Source organism: Halichoerus grypus, chromosome X, assembly GCF_964656455.1.
Source record: "Halichoerus grypus chromosome X, mHalGry1.hap1.1, whole genome shotgun sequence".
NCBI lineage: Eukaryota > Metazoa > Chordata > Mammalia > Carnivora > Phocidae > Halichoerus > Halichoerus grypus.
Window position 1 is genome coordinate 83288509 of NC_135727.1, and position 26302 is coordinate 83314810.

The following is a 26302-nucleotide window of genomic DNA, read 5'->3' on the forward strand; positions in this document are numbered from 1 at the left end:
CAGAACCTCAGATCCTACTCGAGACCTACTTAAACAGAATCTGCATTTTTAATAAGACCCCTCCAGATGATTCATAGGCACATTAAAATTTGAGTTCTAGGAGGTTAGGCTGTACAGTCTAGAGTTTAGTCCTAGGGCATTAACTATTACTATTTAGAGAAAGAAACTATAATTCAGCTCCAAAGGGAACCAAGCACTCTAAAATATTTTGAATGTACTTCAACAAGCAATTTAAACTATTTTAAACAATTATTTCTTATTTTATGATTTTTTTCAGTTATTTCAATCACTAAACAATTATTGCATAAGGAAATATTTTAATCAGAAATCTCAATACAAGCAGTTAATGTATCAGCTCAATAAAATATTTTCTAACAATCATTTACACTCATTAGTCTTGCATACCCATCAATTTGCAACTTATCATTTTAAACAATTTGCTTTACAATTAACAGGCCAAATAAAATGACCTCCTAGAAGTCACTGGAGGATATTACAAAGATCTTATCTAAGGGAGAAGTGACCCTTAAAGAGATTTTCCAGTGGCTTCAGAATATCACAGGGAAATAAGAACTTTTCTAAGTTCCTTGAAATACTATCTGTGTAAACCTCAATCCCCTTCACCTACTTGTTGCTGACTAACAATATTTGTAGGAAGGCTAGAGGCAGTGGCATCCTTAAGAGTTGATTGAATATGCTCCCATCAGTTTCATGTAGATTGTCTGAGACCATGGCCAAAATCTGTTGAGATGGATCTATGAGTCCAAGGCCCGTGAAGGTCCTCCTCAGGCTGAGACTGTGATGCTGCCTATTGATCTTGGACTCCTCCCCAGGACCTCCTTCACAGTCTGTTAATATAAATACAGGAGGCTCACTTGGCCTGTTGCCAAGTACTTCTGAGTTTGTTTCTCCCAGAAGTTGGTTTTACTAGGCCAAAGATTGTGTCCCAAAGTAAGTGAATGCCCCTACCTCTATACAATGCCCAGTAGCAATGCTCTATTTTCTACAGAAGAATCTGGAAGGCCTGATTCCCAAGAATTAAAGTGTGGTCACACAAAGTTCATCATCTTAAACATTTGGGCATAGTAGAATGAATCATTTGGACATCTAAAGATAAACTGCAGTGCTTAGATTCTCATGGGGCTAAAGCCTTTCTCTGCTGAGAAGATAGAAATTGAATACAACTGGGTTCTTTCCATAGAAATCAAGAAATAGCTTACAATTGAGGGGAAGAAGATTTTAACACACTGAAACTCTCTTTCCCAGTATTTCCAACAATGAGAATCAAGTGAGTTTGGCAAGGAGTTATAACGGTTAGTGTAGGATTTAAATAAATTGGCTCTTTGAAACAGGGTAAGATAAAAGACAGACATATAGGCCTGGAAAAAATGTAAGTGCTGACCTGGAAGGAAAACTGCTTAAGCCTCATTGCCAAGGTCACAATTTATATTATGTCTGCTTGGGCTGCCATAACAAAATACCATAGACTGGATGACTTAAACAACAGAAATTTATTTCTCACAATTTTAGAGGCTAGAAGTTCAAGATCAAGGTGCTAGGCAATTCAGTTCCTGGTGAGAACTTTCTTCCTGGCTTGCAGATGGCCACCTTCATACTGTGTCCCTACATGGTAGAGATTGAGCTCTGATGTCTCCTCCTCTTCATATAAGGGCACTAATCCTATCATGAGGACCTCACTTTCATGACCTCATCTAACCCATATTATCTCCTATAAGCCCCATCTCCAAATATCATCACATTGGGAGTTAGGGCCTCAAAATATGAATTTGGGGGGGGCAAAATTCAGTCTGCTACACAACCCATTTCCCAAACCTCACTGGAATGGCATAATGTGAGTTAAGATGGAAGAGGAGGTAATATATACAGCTGAAAGGGGCACCTGGTTGGCTCAATCAGTTAAATGTCTGCCTTTGGCTCAGGTCATGATCCCCGGGGTCCTGGGATCGAGTCCTGCATTGGGCTCCCTGCTCAGTGGGGAGTCTGCTTCTCCCTCTCCCTCTGCCACTCTCTCTCTCTGTCAAATAAATAAATAAAATCTTAAATATATATATGAAATAATGGGGCACCAATCAGCCCTGGTTTGTTCATGCATTAAATTATGGTCAGAAACAGCCAACCATTTCCTCTCAAATTTAAACTAAAGATATATGTAAAGCACAGCTCTCTAATGCCCCTTTCCTCATGTCTCTGTGACTTTAAGACATTGAATTACTCACCCTCCCCTCAAATCTGAGGTATTAGAGGTCTGTGTAGTCTCTGCACATGGATAAATAAAAAGCATTTCAATGCTGTCTTGCATAGTACTTTCCTGTCACAACTTCATGGTGAGAAGTAGCCTTGTAGGGAACTGAAACACATGATGACAAAGTCCACAAACATATCAACTGGCTACATATACTTTCAATGAGACTTCTGAATGGGCTGCACAATTATCACAACCAGGCCAGTAATTCCAGCCTGAGTCAGTCTTTAAATGGACAACTTCACCAGTGTCAGTCATAGTGAGAAGATGCCCTTATTTACCAGTGCAATGAACCAAGGAATGTGAGGTACTCAATATGGTATCACAAAGCAATGGGAGAGATAGTTGTGAGCATCAACAACCTTCCCCTTTCTTAAAGATAGCGATAACTGTTTCCCCTAAAAATATGTGCTTTAGAAGTAGAGTGCTAATCCAGTGACCAAAAACCTTAGATATGAATAGTTCTTTCTTTCTTCCAGATTGAGTTTATACCACAACTCCATGCAAATGCCATTATACATATTCAGCTTGAGGAACTTAACTGGAATTTCTTAATAGATGTATGGTTGAGTTAACACATGGAAAATATAGAAAGTGCTTGGAGTTCTGAAGATTTCTGGGTGACTCTGAGGTGTAATAACTGTTTAAAGGAGGACAGGAAGCCCAAAACTTGTGTGCAATGGGATCTCAAAGGCAAATGGCAAGATGTGGGGTCAGTTTGAGAAAAGGCTAAATAAGGCCAAGATTAAAGAGATGATAATATATAAGAAACATATCTTCCCTTAAAACCTTTGTAGTTTGGAGAAGGCACAAGGTGGAATAAGTAAAAACAGTTTGGAAAGTTTGTCCTTCAGTGGTATTTAAGGAGTCATTCTTACACACTGCATAGTTTTTACCTGTAGTGGTACCAGGAGAAATACTAAGACAACATCAAAGTCCTTCATGCAAGTACCCAATGGACTTATTATCAAATTATTCTCACTTTACCTTAATTCCCTAATTCCCAAGAAGGTACAGAGGTTAAGACTCACTAGTTATTCCAGACTCCCTTTAAAGACAGTGACTCTCAACAAATGTCAGAAAACTCTTTCATTATAGAAGATTCTTGTTGGTTTCTATATACAATGTGAGCTTTGATGCCCTGGAACATTTAATGTACTAATCTAATCCTACTGTTTACTCTTACAGAGTTAGACACTTCAAAATCATGAATGTGAAATGATAACTGTAGGAAGCCGGTCCACATTTCTGTGAAAGATTTTTATAAATGAAGTCCAAAGACAGCAGATGTCACAAGGAATTGTGTAAATATACCCACAAGTTGAAAGAATTTAGAAATAAAAATTTTGAAAGAGTGTAAATTGTTATGAGCTAGTCAAACAAATCTGAAATTAATTAGCAATGGCATATCTAGGCACAGTATCAGAGAAACACAAATTTTAGAAGAATGATAGAAGCTTCAGATTGTCTTTCAAAATAACCTGGAATTTCTAAAGACATTATTGATTACCTCACCAATATCCATTTTTTAACACACAATTTTTTAATTTTTTTTATTATATTCAATGATCCAACATATAGTACATCATTAGTTTTTGATGTAGTGTCCAATGATTCATTAGTTGTATATAACACCCAGTGCTCATCACAACACGTGTCCTCCTTAATACCCATCACCCTGTTGATTGATGGGTACCAATATCCCTTTCAATCTTCCTTGATTGTGGAGTACCTATGTCATTTTGGTGGGATTGACTCCACCTCCAACTTTAGGGGTACCACTTGATTAGCATAAGCCAATTATTCAAATGGATTCACTTTGTTAATGTGACTGTTTTTCAAATAAGTATATACACTAGACCTAAGATAAGTGAGCATGGCATTATCTTTATCCATATTATAAGAGCAGGAAAAGGATCTATGCTGGTCCCAATCAAAGCAAAGCAAAATTTTGATCAAAAGTTGTTGTACAGGAGGAGGGGAAAGATGGCGGAGGAGTAGGGGACCCTATTTCAACTGGTCCCCGGAATTGAGCTGGATAACTACCAGACCACTCTGAGCACCCACGAAACCAGCCTGAGATGTAAGAAGATCTGGATCTCTACAAACAGAATATCGCAGGCAGTTGGTTTTGAGGTACGAAGCGGAGAGCCGGGATCCTGCGGGCAGATATCGGAGGATAAACGGCGGTGGGAGGGTGCTTGGACATGGGGATCTTACACCGCCAGTGAGTGACAGCCTCGCGCACTGTGGATGGGCACAGACTTGCAGACCGGTAGCGTCGGGAAAGAACTTTAGGGCAGCCCCCGGGGTGGAAAACCAGACCACCGGGGTTGCGCACATGCGAACTGCAGCCTCCGAGATGGAAACCCGGTGCGCCGGGGTCGTGCAGGTGAACTGCAACCCCCGGGGGTGGAAACCCCAAGCGGCGGAGTCGCGCACACGTGAATTGGGAGCGGCTGGCGGTTTTAGAAGCACAAAGGGCAGAGACGTGCCCCGACCTGGAGGCAGGACTGGGAACGCTGCGGAGGGGCACACAAGCCAGGACGCTGCAGTTTATAGCAGCACAGACAGAAACGGAGACACTGTGGCCTGGAGAGCTCACTGAAGAACAGACTGAGGTCTCTGTGCTCTGAGGCAGAGGGTTGGAAACGGTCTCTTCTGCTCTGACTGGTGGAAGAGACGCGGAAAGCCGCCAGGGAAAGGCGCCAGAGAACAAAAGCCCCAAAGACTGATTCCCACTGAGCCCATCCCCCGCCACAGGGGCGCAGGGCAACTCCGCCCAAACAGGGTTGCCTGAGTAAGAACGCGGCAGGCCCCTCCCCCAGAAGACAGGCTGGGAAAACAAGAGGCCAGCAACCCTAAGGTCCCAAGAAAACAGGTGCATCTTGCTTGGGTTCTGGTCAATGATTTTGACTCTACACTTTCCCTCAAACACCCATCAACAGAATGACTAGAAGGACGAGCCCCCAAAACAGAAAAGACTCGGGGATTATGACTTATGCTGCAGAGTTACAAATGGATGCAGACATAACCAAGATGTCAGAGGTGGAATTCAGGCTAGCAATTGTGAAGACAATGGCTAGAATGGAGAAATCAATCAATGGCAACATAGAGTCCCTAAGGGCAGAAATAAAACGTGAATTGGCAGAACTTAAAAATGCTATCAATGAGATCCAATCCAATCTAGATAATCTAACAGCTAGGGTAACTGAGACAGAAGAGAGAATAAGTGATCTGGAAGACAGTATAATAGATAAAAAGGGAAAAGAGGAGGCCAGGGAAAAACAACTCAGAATCCATGAAAATAGAATCAGAGAAATACGTGACACCATGAGGCGTTCCAAAGTCAGAATAATTGGAATCCCGGAGGGAGTGGAGAGAGAGAGAGAGAGGGCTAGAAGATGTATTTGAGCAAATCGTAGCTGAGAACTTCCCTAATCTGGGGAATGAAACAAACATTCGAGTCCTAGAGGCAGAGAGGACTCCTCCTAAGATCAAGGAAAACAGGCCAACACCCCGGCATGTAATAGTAAAACTTGCAAATCTTAGAACCAAGGAAACCATCTTAAGGGCAGTTAGGGGGAAGAGAGTCCTTACGTACAGAGGGAGGAACATCAGAATAACATCAGACCTATCCACAGAGACCTGGCAAGCCAGAAAGGCCTGGCAAGACATATTCAGGGTACTAAATGAGAAGAACATGCAGCCAAGAATACTTTATCCGGCAAGGCTGTCATTTAGAATGGATGGAGAGATGCAGAGCTTCCACGACCGGCAGAAGATGAAAGAATATGTGACCACTAAGCCGGCCCTGCAAGAAATATTAAGGGGGTTCTATAAAAGGAGAAAGACCCCAAGAGTGATATACAACAGAAATTTACAGGGACAATCTATAAAAACAACGTCTTCACAGGCAACATGATGACAATTAATTCATATCTTTCAATAATCACTCTCAACGTGAATGGCCTAAATGCTCCCATAAAACGGCACAGGGTTGCAGATTGGATAAAAAGACAGGACCCATCCAAATGCTGTCTACAAGAGACTCATTTTGAACCTAAGGATACATCCAGACTGAAAGGGAAGGGATGGAGATCCATCTTCCATGCCAGCGGACCTCAAAAGAAAGCTGGGGTAACAATTCTTATATCAGACAAATTAGAATTTAAACTAAACTCTGTAATAAGAGACACAGAAGGACACTATATCATTCTTTTTTTTTTTTTAAGATTTTATTTATTTGACAGAGAGAAAGACAGCCAGAGAGGGAACACAAGCAAGGGGAGTGGGAGAGGGAGAAGCAGGCTTCCCACGGAGCGGGGAGCCCGATGCGGGGCTCGATCCCAGGACTCCGGGATCATGACCTGAGCTGAAGGCAGACGCTTAATGACTGAGACACCCAGGCGCCCCGACACGATATCATTCTTAAAGGGTCTATCCAACAAGAAGATCTAACAAATGTAAATATCTATGCCCCCAACATGGGAGCAGCCATCTACAGAAGCCAACTGTTCACCAAAATAAAGAGTCACATTGATAACAATACGTTAATTGTAGGAGACCTCAATATTCCACTCTCAGCAATGGACAGATCATCTAAGCAGAAAATCAACAAGGAAACAAGAGCTTTGAATGATACATTGGACCAGATGGACCTCATAGATATTTACAGAACATTCCATCCTAAAACAACAGAATACTCATTCTTCTCGAGCGCACATGGAACTTTCTCCAGAATAGACCACATACTGGGTCACAAATCAGGTCTCAACTGATACCAAAAGATTGAGATTATTCCCTGCATATTCTCAGACCACAATGCTCCAAAACTGGAACTCAATCACAAGAAAAAAATTTGGCAAAAATTCAAACACTTGGAACCTAAGGACCACTCTGCTCAAGAATGTTTGGGTCAACCAAGAAATCAAAGAAGAACTTAAACAATTCATGGAAATCAATGAGAACGAAAACACATCGGTCCAAAACCTATGGGATACTGCAAAGGCGGTCCTAAGGGGGAAATACATAGCCATCAAAGCCTCACTCAAAAAAATAGAAAAATCCCGAAATCACCAACTAACTCTACACCTTAAAGAACTAGAGAAAAAGCAACAAACGATGGCTAAGCCACGCATTAGAAGAGAAATAATTGAAATTAGAGCAGAAATCAATGAATTAGAAACCAGAAACACAGTAGATCAGATCAACGAAACTAGAAGTTGGTTCTTTGAAAGACTTAATAAGATTGATAAACCACTGGCCAGACTTATCCAAAAGAAAAGAGAAAGGACCCAAATTAATAAAATTATGAATGAAAGGGGAGAGATCACGACTAACACCAAGGAAATAGAAACAATTATTAGAAATTATTATCAACAACTATATGCCAAGAAACTGAGCAATCTGGATGAAATGGAGGCCTTCCTGGAAACCTATAAGCTGCCAAGACTGAAACAGGAAGAAATTGACAACCTGAATAGGCCAATAACCAGTAACGAGATTGAAGCAGTGATCAAAAACCTCCCAAAAAACAAGAGTCCAGGGTCTGATGGACTCCCTAAGGAATTCTACCAAACATTCAAGAAGAAATAATACCTATTCTCCTGAAGCTGTTTCAAAAAATAGAAACAGAAGGAAAACTTCCAGACTCATTCTATGAGGCCAGCATTACCTTAATCCCCAAACCAGGCAAGACCCCATCAAAAAGGAGAATTTCAGACCGATATCCCTGATGAATATGGATTCCAAAATCCTCAACAAAATCCTAGCTAATAGGATCCAACAATACATTCAATGGATCATCCACCAGGTCCAAGTGGGATTTATCCCCGGGATGCAAGGGTGGTTCAACATTCGCAAACCAATCAATGTGATAGAACACATTAATAAGAGGAGGGTGAAGAACCATATGGTCCTCTCAATTGATGCAGAAAAAGCATTTGACAAAATACAACATCCTTTCCTGATTAAAACTCTCCAGAGTATAGGGATAGAGGGAAAATTCCTCAAGCTCATAAAATCCATCTATGAAAAACCCAGAGCGAATATCATCCTCAATGGGGAAAAGCTGAGAGCCTTTCCCTTAAGATCAGGAACACGTCAAGGGTGCCCACTCTCACCACTGTTGTTCAACATAGTACTAGAAGTCCTAGCAACTGCAACCAGACAACAAAAAGAAATAAAAGGTATTCAAATTGGCAAAGAAGAAGTCAAACTCTCTCTTTTTGCAGACGACATGACACTTTATGTGGAAAACCCAAAAGACTTCTCCCCCAAATTACTAGAACTCATCCAGCAATTCAGTAATGTGGCAGGACACAAAATCAATGCACAGAAATCAGTTGCTTTCTTATACAGTAACAACGCAACTGTAGAAAGAGAAATTAAAGAAACAATTCCATTTACAATAGCACCAAATACCATATGATATCTCGGAATAAACCTAACCAAAGAGGTAAAGGATCTATACTCTAGGAACTACAAAACACTCATGAAAGAAATGGAAGAAGACACAAAAAGATGGAAAAATATTCCATGCTCATGGATCGGAAGAATAAACATTGTTAAAATGTCTATGCTAGTCAGAGCAATCTATACCTTCAATGCCATCCCGATCAAAATTCCAATGACATTTTTCAAAGTGCTGGAACAAACAATCCTAAAATTTGTATGGAATCAGAAAAGACCCCGAATCGCCAAGGAGATGTTGAAAAAGAAAAACAAAGCTGGGGGCATCACGTTGCCCGATTTCAAGCTATATTACAAAGCCGTGATCACCAAGACAGCATGGTACTGGCACAAAAACAGACATACAGACAAATGGAACAGAATAGAGAACCCAGATACGGACCCTCAACTCTATGGTCAAACAATCTTTGACAAAGCAGGAAAAAACATGCGATGGAAAAAAGACACTCTCTTCAATAAATGGTGCTGGGAAAATTGGACAGCCACATGCAGAAGAATGAAACTCGACCATTCTCTAACACCATTCACTAAGATAAACTCAAAGTGGATGAAAGACCTCAATGTGAGACAGGAATCCATCAAAATCCTAGAGGAGAACATAGGCAGTAACCTCTTTGACATCGGCCACAGCAACTTCTTTCAAGATATATCTCCAAAAGCTAGGGAAACAAAAGCAAAAATGAACTTTGGGGACTTCATCAAGATCAAAAGCTTCTGCACAGCAAAGGAAACAGTCAACAAAACAAAGAGGCAACCCACAGAATGGGAGAAGATTTTTGCAAATGACACTACAGACAAAGGGCTGATATCCAAAATCTATAAAGAACTTCTCAAACTCAACACCCAAAAAACAAATAATCAAGTCAAAAAGTGGGCAGAAGAGATGAACAGACACTTCTCTGAAGAAGACATACAAATGGCTAACAGACACATGAAAAAGTGTTCATCATCTTTAGCCATCAGGGAAATCCAAATCAAAACCACACTGAGATACCACCTTACACCAGTTAGAATGTCAAAAATGGACAGGGCAAGAAACAACAAATGTTGGAGAGGTTGTGGAGAAAAGGGAACCCTCTTACACTGTTGGTGGGAATGCAAGTTGGTAGAGCCACTTTGGAAAACAGTGTGGAGGTTCCTCAAAAATTTAAAAATAGAGCTACCCTATGACCCAGCAATTGCACTCCTGGGTATTTACCCCAAAGCACAGATGTAGTGAAAAGAAGGGCCATATGCACCCCAATGTTCATAGCAGCAATGTCCGCAATAGCCAAACTGTGGAAAGAGACGAGATGCCCTTCAACAGATGAATGGATAAAGAAGATGTGGTCCATATATACAATGGAATATTACTCAGCCATCAGAAAAGATGAATACCCAACTTTTACATCAACATGGATGGGACTGGAGGAGATTATGCTAAGCGAAATAAGTCAAGCAGAGAAAGTCAATTATCATATGGTTTCACTTATTTGTGGAACATAAGGAATAACATGGAGGACATTATGAGAAGGAAGGGAAAAATGAGGGGGGGGAATTGGAGGGAGAGATGAACCATGAGAGACTATGGACCTGAGAAACAAACAGGGTTCTAGAGGGGAGGGGGAGGGAGGATTGGTTAGCCCGGTGATGGGTATTAAGGAGGGCACGTACTGCATGGAGCACTGGGTGTTATACGAAACCAATGGATCGTGGATCACTACATCGAAAACTAATGATGTATTGTATGGTGACTAACATAATATAATAAAATTAAAAACTACAAAAGAAAAGTTTTTGTACAGGTTCTGTCACTGCATAATAATAAGGAAGTATATAACTGCCAAAGTTGTTGACAGCCATATTGTAACATATACTTCAGGATGAAACTGACATCAGAGAGAAAATAGAAGACAAAAAAAAAACTGGCTTTGGATGTCTTTACTGAATATATTCATTTATTAGGACTGTCATAAAAAAGTAACAAAGACTCAGTGGCTTAAATAATGCAAATTATTTTCTCCCAGTTCTGGAAGTTATAAATCCAGGATCACGGTGTCCAAGTCCAAGATTTAAAGCTTCTCTCCTTGGCTTGTAGATGGCCATTTTCTCCCACTCTCTTTGTTATGTTCTTTCTTTCATGTGTGTCTGTGTTCTAATATCCTCTTCTTTTAAAGACACCAGTAAGGGCGCCTGGGTGGCTCAGTTGGTTAAGCGACTGCCTTCGGCTCAGGTCATGATCCTGGAGTCCCAGGATCGAGTCCCGCATCGGGCTCCCCGCTCAGCGGGGTGTCTGCTTCTCCCTCTGGCCCTCCCCCTCTCATGTGCTCTCTCTCTCTCAAATAAATAAATAAAATCTTTAAAAAAATAAAATAAATAAAGACACCAGTAATATTGGATTAACGTCTACCCATGTGATGCCATTTTACATTAATTACTGCTTTAAAGGCCCTAACTCCAAATACATTCACATTCTGAGGTACTAGGGGCTAGGACATAAACATGAATTTGGAGGGGACACTCATGAAACTGAGCACATAGATTAACCCTAATCTGATACCTATCAGATTTTTCAAATAATGAACCAGTAAATAATGTTTATTTTGAACCAGTTTGAGATTGCTGTCCTCTTTTTTTTTAATTTTATTTATTTATTTGAGAGAGAAAGAGAGAGAAACCTCGGGGAGGGGCAAAGGGAGAGGAAGAAGCAAGCTCTCTGCTGAGCAGGAAGCCCAACCCTGGGCTTGGTCCCACGACCCCCAGATTATGACCTGAGGTGAAGGCAGATGCTTAACCAACTGAGCCACCCAGGCACCCCAAGATTGCTTTCCTCTTGCAAGTAACTGATAACAACCTACCAGATATAGCACCATAATATTGATATTTTAGAGAATTATAAGATATTGTTGAAAAAATCTATTCACAACAGAAAACATTACAAACAAGACTCAAAATGGATGTCATTCTATGCAAAACTAGCTAAGGTTATTAGTAACTGTAATCACATTCAAGAATAACTCCCTCAGTTTAAAATAAGACACTATTTCTCCAAAGCTAGATCTCCAAATCTAAGATGCCTAAGCCTGCTTTGGAAAAGCTCTTATTATATGTATTTCTGTGTATGTGTATTCAGAGAATTATGTCTGTGTGTTGTGTGATTGCAGAGGTGTGTATTTGGATTTATGTGTCTGGGGATATGATTATCTGTAAATACATAGAGACAATGTGCATATATATGTGTGTGTGTGTGTGTGTGTGTGTGTGCATACATATATTTTTGTACGAATATAAAGGATTTCTGTATTCATATGTATTTTGGGTATTTCCTGGTCAATTTGTCTGTATACAAAAAGTGTGCAGAATATGCGAAAAATGAAAAGACACTCCAGCAGGGGAGATGAGAGGTGGAGCTAGAGAGCCTGAGATGGTGCTGGTACACAGGAAGAGGAAAGGACAACCTATAAATCCCAAGGATCTGAATTTTGGAAAGAGGAGGAGCCGACCAGGAGTTCATTCAGGACTAGGAAGGCTGGTTGCCTAGTGTTTACCAGGAAGGGGAGGCCTCTTTACCAACAGGAAACTGAAAACTCTACTCCTATACAGAAAGAGGGAGGAGACTGCGGCGGCAGCAGCGGCTGGTGGGAGCCCGATGTGGCAGAGGGGCCGCCGCCGCCGACAGGGAGGCGGAGGGCCCGCGAAGCTCAGAGCTGGGGATACCGCCGCCATCCTCTTCGCCTACCCAGCCGCCCTGCTAGTCGCGCTCCCCGCCTACGGATCCTCCCCTCCCAGCCGGTGCAGGCACCCGGCTCGTCGCCTGCTGATCTTCCTTCGACACAGGCTCACCGCGGAGGCAGCAGCGAGGTGTCCGATTTGGGCACGTGAGGCCCGCGATCCGGGACGGTGGACGCCAGGCAGGGCAAGGCCATTGGTGGGCTCCAGGATGGAGAAGGGGGATGGGGTGGACTCCTGCAGGAGATAAGGGGTGGGGGCGGGCGCCGGGTGAGGCTGGAGTAGGGGAGTGCGATGGGAAATAGGAAACGGGGTGGCGTTAGGAGCCAGGCAAGAAATTGAAGGTGAGCCTGGGGAAGCGAGGGCACTGGATGCCGGGAAAGCGATCCTGGGTAGACAAGGGGCGTATATAGGGCAGCAGGCTGAGGCGTCCAGGGCAGGACGACAGGGAGTGCGTGCGGGTTAAGGCGGTGAAGGGATAGGCGCTTTGCAGGGGATTGAGAGTGGGGGCCAGTGGCCGGTGATGGAGGCAGTGGGTTCTGAACAAGGAGGTAGCCCGCCCCCTCCTGCAGAGTTCCAAACCCCAGCCAGCACCACTGCCGCTGCCGCCCTTCCCCGCAGCCTAAAGGAACCTAGGAGGGAGAGCACTTGGCAGGCACGCAGCCAGGATTTCCAGCACTGCTGCCAGGCTCATGGGAAAAATTTAGGTTCTGGCGCAGGGTACATAGACACGTCGCTGTTGGGAGAACTTCACCTTATGTCATGTTGAATGTTTCTCTCTTATCTTCTCTTCTCCCCCTGCAGGCATGAAGACCCCCAACGCACAGGAGGCTGAAGGGCAACAAACCAGGGCAGCTGTGGGCCGGGCCACTGGGTCGGCAAACATGACGAAGAAAAAAGCCTCCCAAAAGAAGCAGAGGGGTAGACCTTCGTCCCAGTCCCGCAGGAACATCGTGGGCTGCAGAATTTCGCATGGATGGAAGGAAGGTGATGAGCCCATCACCCAGTGGAAAGGAACCGTTCTGGATCAGGTGCCTATAAATCCCTCTCTTTATCTGGTCAAATATGATGGAATTGACTGTGTCTATGGACTGGAACTTCACAGAGATGAAAGAGTTTTGTCTCTTAAAATTCTTTCCGACAGGGTGGCATCATCTCAAGTGAGTGATGCAAACCTTGCAAACACCATAATTGGTAAAGCTGTGGAACATATGTTTGAGGGTGAGCATGGTTCTAAGGATGAATGGAGGGGAATGGTCTTAGCCCAAGCACCTATCATGAAAGCCTGGTTTTATATTACCTATGAGAAAGATCCTGTCTTGTACATGTACCAGCTTCTAGATGATTATAAAGAAGGAGACCTCCGTATCATGCCAGAGTCCAGTGAGTCTCCTCCAGCAGAGAGGGAGCCAGGAGGAGTTGTAGATGGCCTGATAGGTAAACATGTGGAATATACCAAAGAAGATGGCTCCAAACGGATTGGCATGGTCATTCACCAAGTGGAAGCCAAACCCTCTGTGTATTTCATCAAGTTTGATGATGATTTCCATATCTATGTCTATGATTTGGTGAAAAAGTCCTAACTGTTAGGGTAAACTTTGCCACATTTGTGAAAACAAATGTATACTTTGTAGACATGCAAAATAATGTTGCTTTTCAGTGTATTGAAAGCTTAAGGGTCCCTGTTAATTCAACATCTCTGCCAGCATAACTGTTGTTTTGTTCTGAAAAATACAAATTTATGTGGACATGACATGCTGTGTGTAAGGACTTTGTCATGTTGAAAAGATTGGGTGTGTTTGGTGGATGGGGCATGGAAGGAAGGGACAGCTGTAAATGCAGGCTGTGAATAAGGTTCAGCTAGTATCATAATCAGTCATCTAAAAATGGAATAGGACTTAGCTGGCCTGGTCCAGAGATGGGGGAGGAGAAGGAACTAGAGATGGGCTGTGGGGGGAGGGAGAAGGGGAGGTGACTGCTTAGGAAGAGGTGGGGCAGGGCCAGAAATGGAGAGGCTCTCTGGGGGAGGGATGACCTAAGAGAGAGGCACCCAACTGGGAGGGGGTGGAGAATAACAGAGGGAGAGTGAGATCTTGGGACTTAGAGGAAGACAGACAGAATGCCTTGAGCAGAGAGGGACACAAAGAAGCTTAGAAGAGGTCCAGAGCAAGGCGGGAGAAAGAAGGAGTTGGCAGGAATCTGGAGAGGGACTAAAGGATACTCAAAAGGAGGGTCTATGCATGAGTAAGGAGCCAGAAGGGGAGGAATACTGAGGAAGAAAGAATTCCAAGGAGAAGACCGACAGAGGAAGTGAGAACACAGAAAAGGAGGTGTGGGGAGTGGAGCCCATGAGAGATGGGGAGGCCCGGGAAAAAGTTGGACTTCTGGCAGTATCCACATTGTTCTCCCTCGGTCTGTGCAGAAAGGATGTGACATCTGTCAAAGAACCAAATGGATTGGAAGTTCCCTAGAATGGCATTTTGACAGGGATGACTCAAGAGTTAAGCAGGAGCCAACTTTATACCTAAAAGGCTTTTCTTACTTCAGAGAGCTCATGCCACACCTGCCGAGTAGAACCCCAAGCCTTAGCCTAAACACGCTAACCTGACACCCCATGAGCAGGGGGCTGTGAGCAGCCTCCTCACTTTTCCCAGAGGACCCAGGTGCAGTAAGTCTTGGACCTGAAGTTCTTGGTTCATTCCCCCTATGCTGGATAAACAGTTCTTGTGGGGAATGGGTCAGCGGGGTGCTCAGGACTCAGATGTGCCACCTTGGGTTTGGAAAGTATTTTACCAAAAAAAAAAAAAAAAAGGAACCTTGCTGAACACAGGTACAGGAGTCCCCTCGCTGTTCTTTCTCCTATTGGACTGTGCCTTGCCTCCCTGTAGAGGAGGGGCATCAGAGGATTGAGCCTAATGTTTCTCTCCAGCACATGGGGAGTACTTGACAGTCCATGCTTCTCTCAGCAGCTGCCTGAAACCACAGGTGGCTCCACCCAATGCTTCACTGAATGGAGGTCTGCTGCCTCCAGAAGCCCCATTCAGGCTATACCCCGACAAAGCTGGTGGCTACCGACCCTTCACAGGTACATCCTGGCAAGTCTTGCCCACCCCAAGCACACAGAGAAGCTGTGATGGAAGTTTGTGCATCTCTGTTTCCAGGTGAGATGGATGGCATGGGGCAGTCGGGCTGGGAGTTGTGACTTTGTATAACTAACTTCTTCAACTGTATAATGCCACCTATAAGGGCGGTGGTTAGTGGGGAGAGGGTGCAGTAACGCCAATAAAGTCCCTCAGAGATATGGCGCCCCAACACATGGGTCTGTGTCCTCTTTTTCTCCTTGCCTTTCCCCAGTCCTGCTGTGGAAGGTCCCTTCAAGACACTCTCTCTGGTTTCCCCACCCCACACTTCACTAAAATATACCCCTGCCCTCAAAGAAAGAGTTAAGGTGACCCCACTCCCCAGGCTTCCCTAACTCCATACATAGTGGGGCAGGGGTGTAGCTGTTGGCAAGGAGCTTCCAGAAGTCGAACAAAGGTGGTAATTCCAGTTCATTATTTCCACCCAACATGGCCTGAAATGGTTTGCCTGAAGAATTGCCCATGGCAAGCCCACCTTGCAGGGATTAGTTTTCTTTCTTTCATACATCATGAAATTTAGTCTAGCAAAACACCTGCAGGCCACCCATGGGCCAAATTTCAGCCAGCTGTCATGTTTTGTTTGATCCTGGTGTTTTTATTGTTTTCTATTTTTAAATTAGTTACTTAGACATTTGGGAGATTTCACATTACAAAAATCCGTATTTCTGGCCCACCTGAAAACAAAACAATAAACTGAGGATTATGGCCCACATTCCAACAAGAATACAAGCAGCTGGGTCTGAGGAAGGGCTCAGCCCATTTTAGACTCTGAATGTTCTCTCAAACTAGCCATGCCCCCCAGCTGGCCTGATTCACTCTAATAAAATTCCCAGTTGTCCCCTGAAGGCATTTGCACTTGTAGCTTTGGGGCTAGACCCAGGGGGAACTGCCTAGCTCTACTTTTGGCTTAAGCAGACCCCATTTGCTTTTTAATTCATTTGCTTTGTCTTCATCCCACCAATCCTTACTTTAGGTGGGCTCTCTGCCAGGCAGTCTTCAGGCACAGGTACTGGTGATATGGTAATGAACAAAATAAACATGGATGGAAAAAGGGAATTTTTTTCAGGAGTAATCCAGTATTCCAGGTAACAGGTAATGATGTGTTAATCCTGTCTGACAGCAGTTGGTATAATGAGAATGGGTGGAATTCTGGATATATTTTGAAACATAGCCATAATTTGAGCTTAGAGAAGGTATCTGGTGGAAGAGAAATTGATGGGGGGTGGTCAATGACAACACCAGATTCCAGATTTTCTGATCTCCTTGAGCCAAATAACATCTCAAGAAAAACAACAAATGAAGCATTTGGGCTCTTAGTGCCTCAGATTGGGTGTATGATGCTGATGTAATGACCTCCTGGTGAAAGAGACACTGACAAAAACTTATGCAAATTTTTATTCTCAGCCTTACTTCCTTGGAATGTTTTCTAGTTCTTCTATTGGACCCAAGTGAGAAATTAAAGATGCTATCATGGTAATGGGCAGCAGGTACCCAAGCTGATTTTGTCATGGGTTTAAAACAGTTAGTTTTAAAGGATTTAACATAATAGGATTTAACATAATTGTTCAAAAGCAGGAAGGATTTAGACAGGTCTTGACCTTGTACTGTGTCTGGGTAAAGGACAGAGACCTATACTTATAGAATTATTCAAAGTGTATTGCCTAGGTCACATCCCATTCCCCATTTCCCAAGCTCAAGTGATATTGTCCTTTCTGAGTATAACTTTAAAATGGAGGTCGTATGGTAGTAGTGATTAGTTATTAGTGATTGGATCACACAATCTAGTTTTTTGTATGCATTACTATTAAAGAGATATGATCAGAATCTCCCAACCCTTTCCCAGGTCATTACTAGAAACAATTGCAAAGTACCACTTTGGAATGCCCAAAGTCTTCTTTCCTGTCTTAGAGATGACAATACATTTCTTAATAACCCATTTCCTGTATTTACATTAGAGAAGTAATGCATGTCCTGGCATACCCATAAAGGCTACTCCTTCCCTCCCAGATTTAAATTGTGCCACAGCTCAACGTAATGTTTTGGTTGAGGTTTCAGAATACGGATAAATAAAATCCTTTTTCTTTTTGTAAGTTTGTAACCATTTGAGAGACAAGCATAATAATTACACAAATGGAAGTCGAAATATCTCCTTTATAATTGATAAAAGCTAAATTGGAGGACATACTTAGCTATGAGGTCACAAGGACTTCCTCAAACTTCACCTAGTCATAGGCAGAACCGAATAACTGCAGGCCTCCCCGATAGACAGGTGCCCCTGGCCTGCAAAGCTTACTCTATGTTTGAATATAAATTGGATTGCTTCTTCTACCTAAAAGAGATAAATCCAAGAGACAACTCAAAAGGTTTCTCACATGTCCAACTTCTAGCAAGCTCACCAATTAAAGAAATTATTGGGAGACATGAGGCCAGGGGAATGAGGGTCCTATTTGACAACTATTATACATAGACTTGGTAGGAGAATGAAAATGAAATGTCTTTTAAAAAAATAATTGCTTATTGAAGGACATAATTGACACATTATATTAATTTCAGGTATACAACATAATAATTTGATATTTGTAAATATTGTGAAGTGATCACCACACATAGTTACAAAATTTTTTCCTTGTGATGAGAAATTTTAAGATCTACTCTCTTAGCAACTTTTAAGTATGCGATGCAGTACATTAGCTATAGTCATCATGGTGCACATGACAACATGACATCCCCATGACTTATTTATTTTATAATTGGAAATTTGTAGATTTTGAACCCTTTCACCCATTTTGTCCATAATTTCTTAACTTTGTGTAGTTAATATATTGTACAACATACTGAACATAATTTTCAATGGGTTATAGTCTAGGGGATTAATATTTTAAAATATTTTAAATTTTAAAATATTTTAAAATATTAAATATTTAAATTATAAATATATTTGTATTAATATAATTATTATATTATATATTAATATATAATTATATAATTAATTATATATAAGTATATAAATACATAATCATATTATATAAGTATATATTAATTATGTTAATATATTTATATATAATAATCTATGATATATTATTAATTAATATAATTAAGATATATAATAATCTGTAATATATTTATTAATTATATATTATAGATTATATTATATATTACATGCCATATATAATATTGTATTATTGTATGTTAATATAATAATACATTATATATTATATATAATATGTAATATAATTAAATATATATTACTATAATATATGTTAATGTAATACACATATATAAATATATGATAACTTATATAAAAAGATATATGAATTTATTATATTATATAAAATTATTATATATAAGTATATATTATCTAAATATAAATATATATTCTATATAATATAAATATAAATAAAATATTTAAAAATATTAAAAATATATTTTAAAGGATTTTAATGTCCTTTTTAAAACCAATTTGAGAAGCTTCTGAGATAAAATGTGAACTGCCTAGCTCACTCATTAAAGAAGCAACAGCAGACATTCAAGGAGAGCCTTCTTAAAGTATGGGTATGACTTATCTGATTCCCCTATAATCCTCCTATCTCCATCATGAAGAGAGAAAACTACACCACTGGTTGTCCACAGGAGTGCCTAATTAATCCACTGGCTTAAAAGAGACCAAAATGTGGATAGAGAAATACTCTTTCATTAAAATCACTTTAAAATGTTAGCTAAAATATGACAGATCACCTATTCAATGTATAGCTGAGCTTTAAAGAGTGTGAGGAAAATCCCCAGGGACCAACAATGAACAGAGAACTGAAAACAAAAACAGTAAACACAAGACCTGATGCTTTGGCAGCTTGGAGGGAGAAGGGTGTTGACTCAATAATTAAAAATTATAGAAAAGAAGGTAAGTCCTTACCCCTGATTAAATTGGGTGTGCGGAACTAAGGTCTCCTTGCCTTTCCTTCAATTTTCCACATATAGCCAGTGATCCTTTAAAAATATAAATGAGATTATATTTAAAACTTGAAACTCTCCAAAGGCTTCCCATTACAGTTGATATCCAAATGAATCTTCTTGCTTTACCCTGCAATCCCTAGATCAGCATTCTCAACTAGGATGGTATTGCCCCCAAAGGGGGAGAAAATTGATCCCTGGTATGGGAGATGAAAAGAATCTTACCTGTTACAGTGGTTTGTGACCCTCCAAAGCTCAAACGTTTCTGACAAAATCTTATTTTTAAAATCATTCTCATTGGGTTTTCTTGGATATCCCATGCGCAACACTGACACTGAGTTCATGGAAGATATACAAAATGTATGCAAGATCAGTATTACAAAACCTTAGCAAATAGGTGGCTGTGACTGGAGGACTTTTAAATGGCCTATGTGTGCCTATTGGCTGTCCTTGACTACCTTTATGTTTTATCCTCCATGCCCTTGTGTGTAAGGTGGGCTTTGAGAATTAAAACAGCATATATTTAATTCTACAAAAGTCCAACTCATTTGTGCCAAATGATGCAAAGAAAAAAATGTCAGTGATATATGAATAAATAGCAGCTAGTTAAAACTTATATAAAACTAGTTAAAAGTTGAGTTCACTAAAAATAACTTTTAAAAAATTATTTTTTTCAATTGTTTTGCTTCTGTTGGAAAAATAGTTTTCAAATTATTTTTAAAATATGATTATAATGATATGTATATAAATTTATAATTTACATATGTAAATTTATACATTATCATTTATGTAGGTAAATAAATTCCATTAAAATCTCTCAACAAATACAGTTAAGTTAGAAGTTAGTAGCTTTCTAATTTTTAATTTAACTTCTATCTTCAAATTTTACTTATTCTTAACTTTACATCAAGCTTGATATTTTTATATGTATTTTTATGTATAAAGCACAGATAGACATACATTTATGAAACAAACACTTTGCCATTTAAGATACCTTGAATTGCAAGTAATAGTAAACACAGACTCAAATTGCTTTATCTATAAAAATTTTTTTTTCTATCTCATCACTTTGAGTCAGAAGTAGGAGTCCAGAAATGGGTCTGATCAGCAGCTAAATGAAATGATCAGAGCATTCCCATTCCCCCCTTTGTCATCTTCATTATGCTGGTTTTGCCCTCAGGCTGGTTATAGAGATTCCAAGGGTTATATATGACATAACATCCTAAAAAAATAAAAGGAAACATTATTTCCTGTTTCTCTTTCTTAAGAGGAAAGACAATTTTTTCAGAGCTCCCGAGCAGACATAATATTATGTTTAATTGGCCAGGATTAGATCATACGCCAAATGCTAAACCAATCACTTGCAGGAGGAATATTACCATGATTAGCTTAGAGTAACTTTTTAGAGTGGGATCACTAGAACAACAATCTCCCTTTTTTGCTTATCTTGGCTCTGATCTCTTCTCCGTGCTGCTTACATCCTTAGTCTCCAGATGATGGTAAGATTAATAGAGCAACTTGATCTTGATATCCTCTCAGGTTCACTTATGTCCAATGGAAAAGATCATCTACTTCATACCCAGGAGTTTGTGCAAAATATCATTGTGCCTCATTGTCTCTGACTAGGTTGTGTGCCTACTCCTAAAACAATCACTCTAACCGTGTTTCAATGCTCTGAAAGGTCAGACTTAAGTTGTTCCAAAAAAGAAAATGGGGGCATTATTACCAGAAGAACTGTGATTGGATGCTAGGCTGCAATACCAAAAGATGTTACAATTCAACACATTTTGCTGCTCAGCATTTATATGATCCCTTCTTGCCATATATACTCATTCAAAAATGTCTCCACAAAAGTGTTCTTTCATCAAGTACTGGTGGAAGGGGAATTGTTATCATCTGTTTGGAAAATATCTTTGGAAGAGTAACTGTTATTTTAACTTTTAAAGCAATAGATTAGTTTGACTGTTTTTGGTGTTTAAATAAATTGGAAAGAAAAATATGTGCCCTTTTGTTGTCTTCGTTTTTCAACATATTTGTAAGATTTATTCATGTTGTTGAATGTGGTTGTAGTCCCATATATGAAAATGCCAACACATATCCAGTCTACTGTTGATGAAAATTTGGGTGATTTCCAGTTTAGAGTTATTACAAATAGTTGAACACATATATTTTATAATAAATTATTGGGTTTTGGATTTTAGTGATAAGAACCAGTAATTCAAGAAACATTCATTGAAAAAACAAAAACTGGATGAAATAGCAAAAACTAAATCTGCAAAGGCAACTGAAAATTAAGAATATAGGAAATAATTACCCAGCTGAGATATAGGGGAGAACAGGTTCAAGAGAGAAAGAGTGAATTTGGTGAATGTTTTTCCCTTGGGGAAGTTAACCCATTCTAGAGGGAACTGCTAAAAGTCTTAGAAGCTAAGAAGAGATTATGACATCTTGTTGAAACTAAGGATACAGAATTTGGAGTCTAGAGCCCTGGTAAGCCCTCTTCACTTTTGGTTGGGATGCCAGGTGTGATATCCCAGGAATAAGGGTCAACCAGAACTAAATAAACCCTTACATGAAGGAAAATGTATCTGCAAATCGTTTTCCATAAAAAAATGGATGAATTTTCATTTGCATCAGCATTAAATGTGAAACACTTTTCTCATGCTCAGCGACATTAATATTTTAATGTTCTTTCATAATTTGATTGTTGAGTCAAGATTTTTATTGATCATATTCTCCCTTTTAGGAATTATTTTATTGTTTTAAGCTTATTCTGTTAACATTCAACCCATCACCTAATTCAGTAACTGTTCACCTGATCTAGTACTTATTAAATATTCATATTGTTTACTGCTCTTTGGTTCATTTGCTTTTTCTTGTGCTTTATTTTCCTTCATTTTACATTTTAACAAATTAATTTTGAAATGGGAATAAATTTAGTGTAAAATTTCCCCAAATATTTAAAGAATTATTTCAGCATCTCTTAAAGAATACCCAGTCTTTCTCCACTGAATTTTAAAACCACCACTCTCCCTAATTTTTTTGTAAAGTTGTTTTTCCTAAGCTCTCCTTTCTGATAAATGGATCATATTACCATTATGGGGGAAACAGTATACTAAATGTACAGTAATGGGAGAAAAGTTAACTTGTGGTCACTGTAAAATTGAGTTTTATAGACTGATGACCAGTCATGTAAAAGGTGCTCAATAAATATTTCTCAAATGAATAATGGGAATAATGATTTCAAAAATATCTAATGTCCTGAGAGAATGCTTAGTCTATATGGAAACGAGCAGGAAATGAAATTGGCATATGGAAAATTATCCCAGTTTTGTAAGAGCCAAGAAAAATGACAAAGAGAAATAATGAGTATTAAAATTTTGTTGTGAGCCCTGGTGAATGGGAGCTGGAATGAACTGCATTTGATTATTTTCTTCACATCAATATTGTGAAATTTACAGTGTTAACTTCTTGCAAATATTCGTTTGCAATATAGTAAAAGAAAAAAGAAAGAAAAGAAAAGAAAAAGGGAGAAAATCCTCTAAGAAGTAAAATACAAGAACAAGCAGTCAGAAAAAAAAAAATTACACAGAGATTGGGTCAAGATGGCAAACTGAGCACTAGCACATTTCTCTCTTCCCACCACAAATCCTTGTAAATTATAAAAACAAACAAAACACAGATTTATGTATAAAAAATAAGTACACAAGGGTCCTGGGAAGAAGAAAAGACTAATTCCTGGAAGAGGAAAACAGATGGGGCAAGGGGCACTGAGAGGGTGGAGTTGGAGGTGAGCAGAGGAACTAATGGGTCCAGAAATGGGTAGCAGAGAGGAGGGTAAATGGGGGAGGGGCGGATACTTGAGGGCTCCGCGACTCCTTTCAGAAAGGGCCAGGACCTTGAGAACAAGAGCAACTCTCAGGCTCAAGGTGGTGGGCTTAAAAGTGGGGGGGAGGGGGGTGGGCAAACAGTGTTTGGCAGGAAGGGGAGGCCTCACTCCTGGCAGGAAGCTGCGCTACGGAAAGAGGGAGGAGACTGCGGCTGCAGCAGCGGCTGGTGGGAGCCCGATGTGGCAGAGGGGCCGCCGCCGCCGACAGGGAGGCGGAGGGCCCGCGAAGCTCAGAGCTGGGGATACCGCCGCCATCCTCTTCGCCTACCCAGCCGCCCTGCTAGTCGCGCTCCCCGCCTACGGATCCTCCCCTCCCAGCCGGTGCAGGCACCCGGCTCGTCGCCTGCTGATCTTCCTTCGACACAGGCTCACCGCGGAGGCAGCAGCGAGGTGTCCGATTTGGGCACGTGAGGCCCGCGATCCGGGACGGTGGACGCCAGGCAGGGCAAGGCCATTGGTGGGCTCCAGGATGGAGAAGGGGGATGGGGTGGACTCCTGCAGGAGATAAGGGGTGGGGGCGGGCGCCGGGTGAGGCTGGAGTAGGGGAGTGCGATGGGAAATAGGAAACGGGGTGGCGTTAGGAGCCAGGCAAGAAATTGAAGGTGAGCCTGGGGAAGCGAGGGCACTGGATGCCGGGAAAGCGATCCTGGGTAGACAAGGGGCGTATATAGGGCAGCAGGCTGAGGCGTCCAGGGCAGGACGACAGGGAGTGCGTGCGGGTTAAGGCGGTGAAGGGATAGGCGCTTTGCAGGGGATTGAGAGTGGGGGCCAGTGGCCGGTGATGGAGGCAGTGGGTTCTGAACAAGGAGGTAGCCCGCCCCCTCCTGCAGAGTTCCAAACCCCAGCCAGCACCACTGCCGCTGCCGCCCTTCCCCGCAGCCTAAAGGAACCTAGGAGGGAGAGCACTTGGCAGGCACGCAGCCAGGATTTCCAGCACTGCTGCCAGGCTCATGGGAAAAATTTAGGTTCTGGCGCAGGGTACATAGACACGTCGCTGTTGGGAGAACTTCACCTTATGTCATGTTGAATGTTTCTCTCTTATCTTCTCTTCTCCCCCTGCAGGCATGAAGACCCCCAACGCACAGGAGGCTGAAGGGCAACAAACCAGGGCAGCTGTGGGCCGGGCCACTGGGTCGGCAAACATGACGAAGAAAAAAGCCTCCCAAAAGAAGCAGAGGGGTAGACCTTCATCCCAGTCCCGCAGGAACATCGTGGGCTGCAGAATTTCGCATGGATGGAAGGAAGGTGATGAGCCCATCACCCAGTGGAAAGGAACCGTTCTGGATCAGGTGCCTATAAATCCCTCTCTTTATCTGGTCAAATATGATGGAATTGACTGTGTCTATGGACTGGAACTTCACAGAGATGAAAGAGTTTTGTCTCTTAAAATTCTTTCCGACAGGGTGGCATCATCTCAAGTGAGTGATGCAAACCTTGCAAACACCATAATTGGTAAAGCTGTGGAACATATGTTTGAGGGTGAGCATGGTTCTAAGGATGAATGGAGGGGAATGGTCTTAGCCCAAGCACCTATCATGAAAGCCTGGTTTTATATTACCTATGAGAAAGATCCTGTCTTGTACATGTACCAGCTTCTAGATGATTATAAAGAAGGAGACCTCCGTATCATGCCAGAGTCCAGTGAGTCTCCTCCAGCAGAGAGGGAGCCAGGAGGAGTTGTAGATGGCCTGATAGGTAAACATGTGGAATATACCAAAGAAGATGGCTCCAAACGGATTGGCATGGTCATTCACCAAGTGGAAGCCAAACCCTCTGTGTATTTCATCAAGTTTGATGATGATTTCCATATCTATGTCTATGATTTGGTGAAAAAGTCCTAACTGTTAGGGTAAACTTTGCCACATTTGTGAAAACAAATGTATACTTTGTAGACATGCAAAATAATGTTGCTTTTCAGTGTATTGAAAGCTTAAGGGTCCCTGTTAATTCAACATCTCTGCCAGCATAACTGTTGTTTTGTTCTGAAAAATACAAATTTATGTGGACATGACATGCTGTGTGTAAGGACTTTGTCATGTTGAAAAGATTGGGTGTGTTTGGTGGATGGGGCATGGAAGGAAGGGACAGCTGTAAATGCAGGCTGTGAATAAGGTTCAGCTAGTATCATAATCAGTCATCTAAAAATGGAATAGGACTTAGCTGGCCTGGTCCAGAGATGGGGGAGGAGAAGGAACTAGAGATGGGCTGTGGGGGGAGGGAGAAGGGGAGGTGACTGCTTAGGAAGAGGTGGGGCAGGGCCAGAAATGGAGAGGCTCTCTGGGGGAGGGATGACCTAAGAGAGAGGCACCCAACTGGGAGGGGGTGGAGAATAACAGAGGGAGAGTGAGATCTTGGGACTTAGAGGAAGACAGACAGAATGCCTTGAGCAGAGAGGGACACAAAGAAGCTTAGAAGAGGTCCAGAGCAAGGCGGGAGAAAGAAGGAGTTGGCAGGAATCTGGAGAGGGACTAAAGGATACTCAAAAGGAGGGTCTATGCATGAGTAAGGAGCCAGAAGGGGAGGAATACTGAGGAAGAAAGAATTCCAAGGAGAAGACCGACAGAGGAAGTGAGAACACAGAAAAGGAGGTGTGGGGAGTGGAGCCCATGAGAGATGGGGAGGCCCGGGAAAAAGTTGGACTTCTGGCAGTATCCACATTGTTCTCCCTCGGTCTGTGCAGAAAGGATGTGACATCTGTCAAAGAACCAAATGGATTGGAAGTTCCCTAGAATGGCATTTTGACAGGGATGACTCAAGAGTTAAGCAGGAGCCAACTTTATACCTAAAAGGCTTTTCTTACTTCAGAGAGCTCATGCCACACCTGCCGAGTAGAACCCCAAGCCTTAGCCTAAACACGCTAACCTGACACCCCATGAGCAG

At 41.6% G+C, this 26302-nt stretch overlaps 2 protein-coding genes across 9 annotated transcripts; both read left to right on the forward strand.

Annotated features, from left to right (window-relative positions):
• Positions 1 to 12163: 12163 nt before the first annotated feature.
• Positions 12164 to 14198, forward strand: LOC118554888 (spindlin-2). Of its 4 annotated transcripts, none has more exons than XM_036122752.2 (2): positions 12164 to 12632; positions 13250 to 14198. In XM_036122752.2, exon 2 carries the CDS (start codon positions 13252 to 13254, stop codon positions 14026 to 14028), a length of 777 nt encoding a protein of 258 aa, XP_035978645.1. In that variant the 5' UTR covers positions 12164 to 12632; positions 13250 to 13251; the 3' UTR covers positions 14029 to 14198. The 4 variants fall into 4 exon arrangements, with proteins under 4 accessions (XP_035978645.1, XP_035978647.1, XP_035978644.1 ...); XM_036122754.2 differs by having other exon boundaries at positions 12164 to 12577; XM_036122751.2 differs by having other exon boundaries at positions 12165 to 12644.
• Positions 13347 to 25433, forward strand: LOC118554886 (spindlin-2). 5 transcript variants are annotated; one of them, XM_036122749.2, is made up of 2 exons: positions 13347 to 13476; positions 24485 to 25433. In XM_036122749.2, exon 2 carries the CDS (start codon positions 24487 to 24489, stop codon positions 25261 to 25263), a length of 777 nt encoding a protein of 258 aa, XP_035978642.1. In that variant the 5' UTR covers positions 13347 to 13476; positions 24485 to 24486; the 3' UTR covers positions 25264 to 25433. The 5 variants fall into 5 exon arrangements, with proteins under 5 accessions (XP_035978642.1, XP_035978638.1, XP_035978639.1 ...); XM_036122745.2 differs by lacking the exon at positions 13347 to 13476 and adding an exon at positions 23543 to 23879; XM_036122746.2 differs by lacking the exon at positions 13347 to 13476 and adding an exon at positions 23543 to 23867.
• Positions 25434 to 26302: the final 869 nt, after the last annotated feature.

What these genes read in the sequence shown, in the direction of transcription:
- LOC118554888 (XM_036122752.2), top strand. Translation starts at nt 13,252, where the DNA reads ATGAAGACCCCCAACGCACAGGAGGCTGAAGGGCAACAAACCAGGGCA.
- LOC118554886 (XM_036122749.2), top strand. Translation starts at nt 24,487, where the DNA reads ATGAAGACCCCCAACGCACAGGAGGCTGAAGGGCAACAAACCAGGGCA.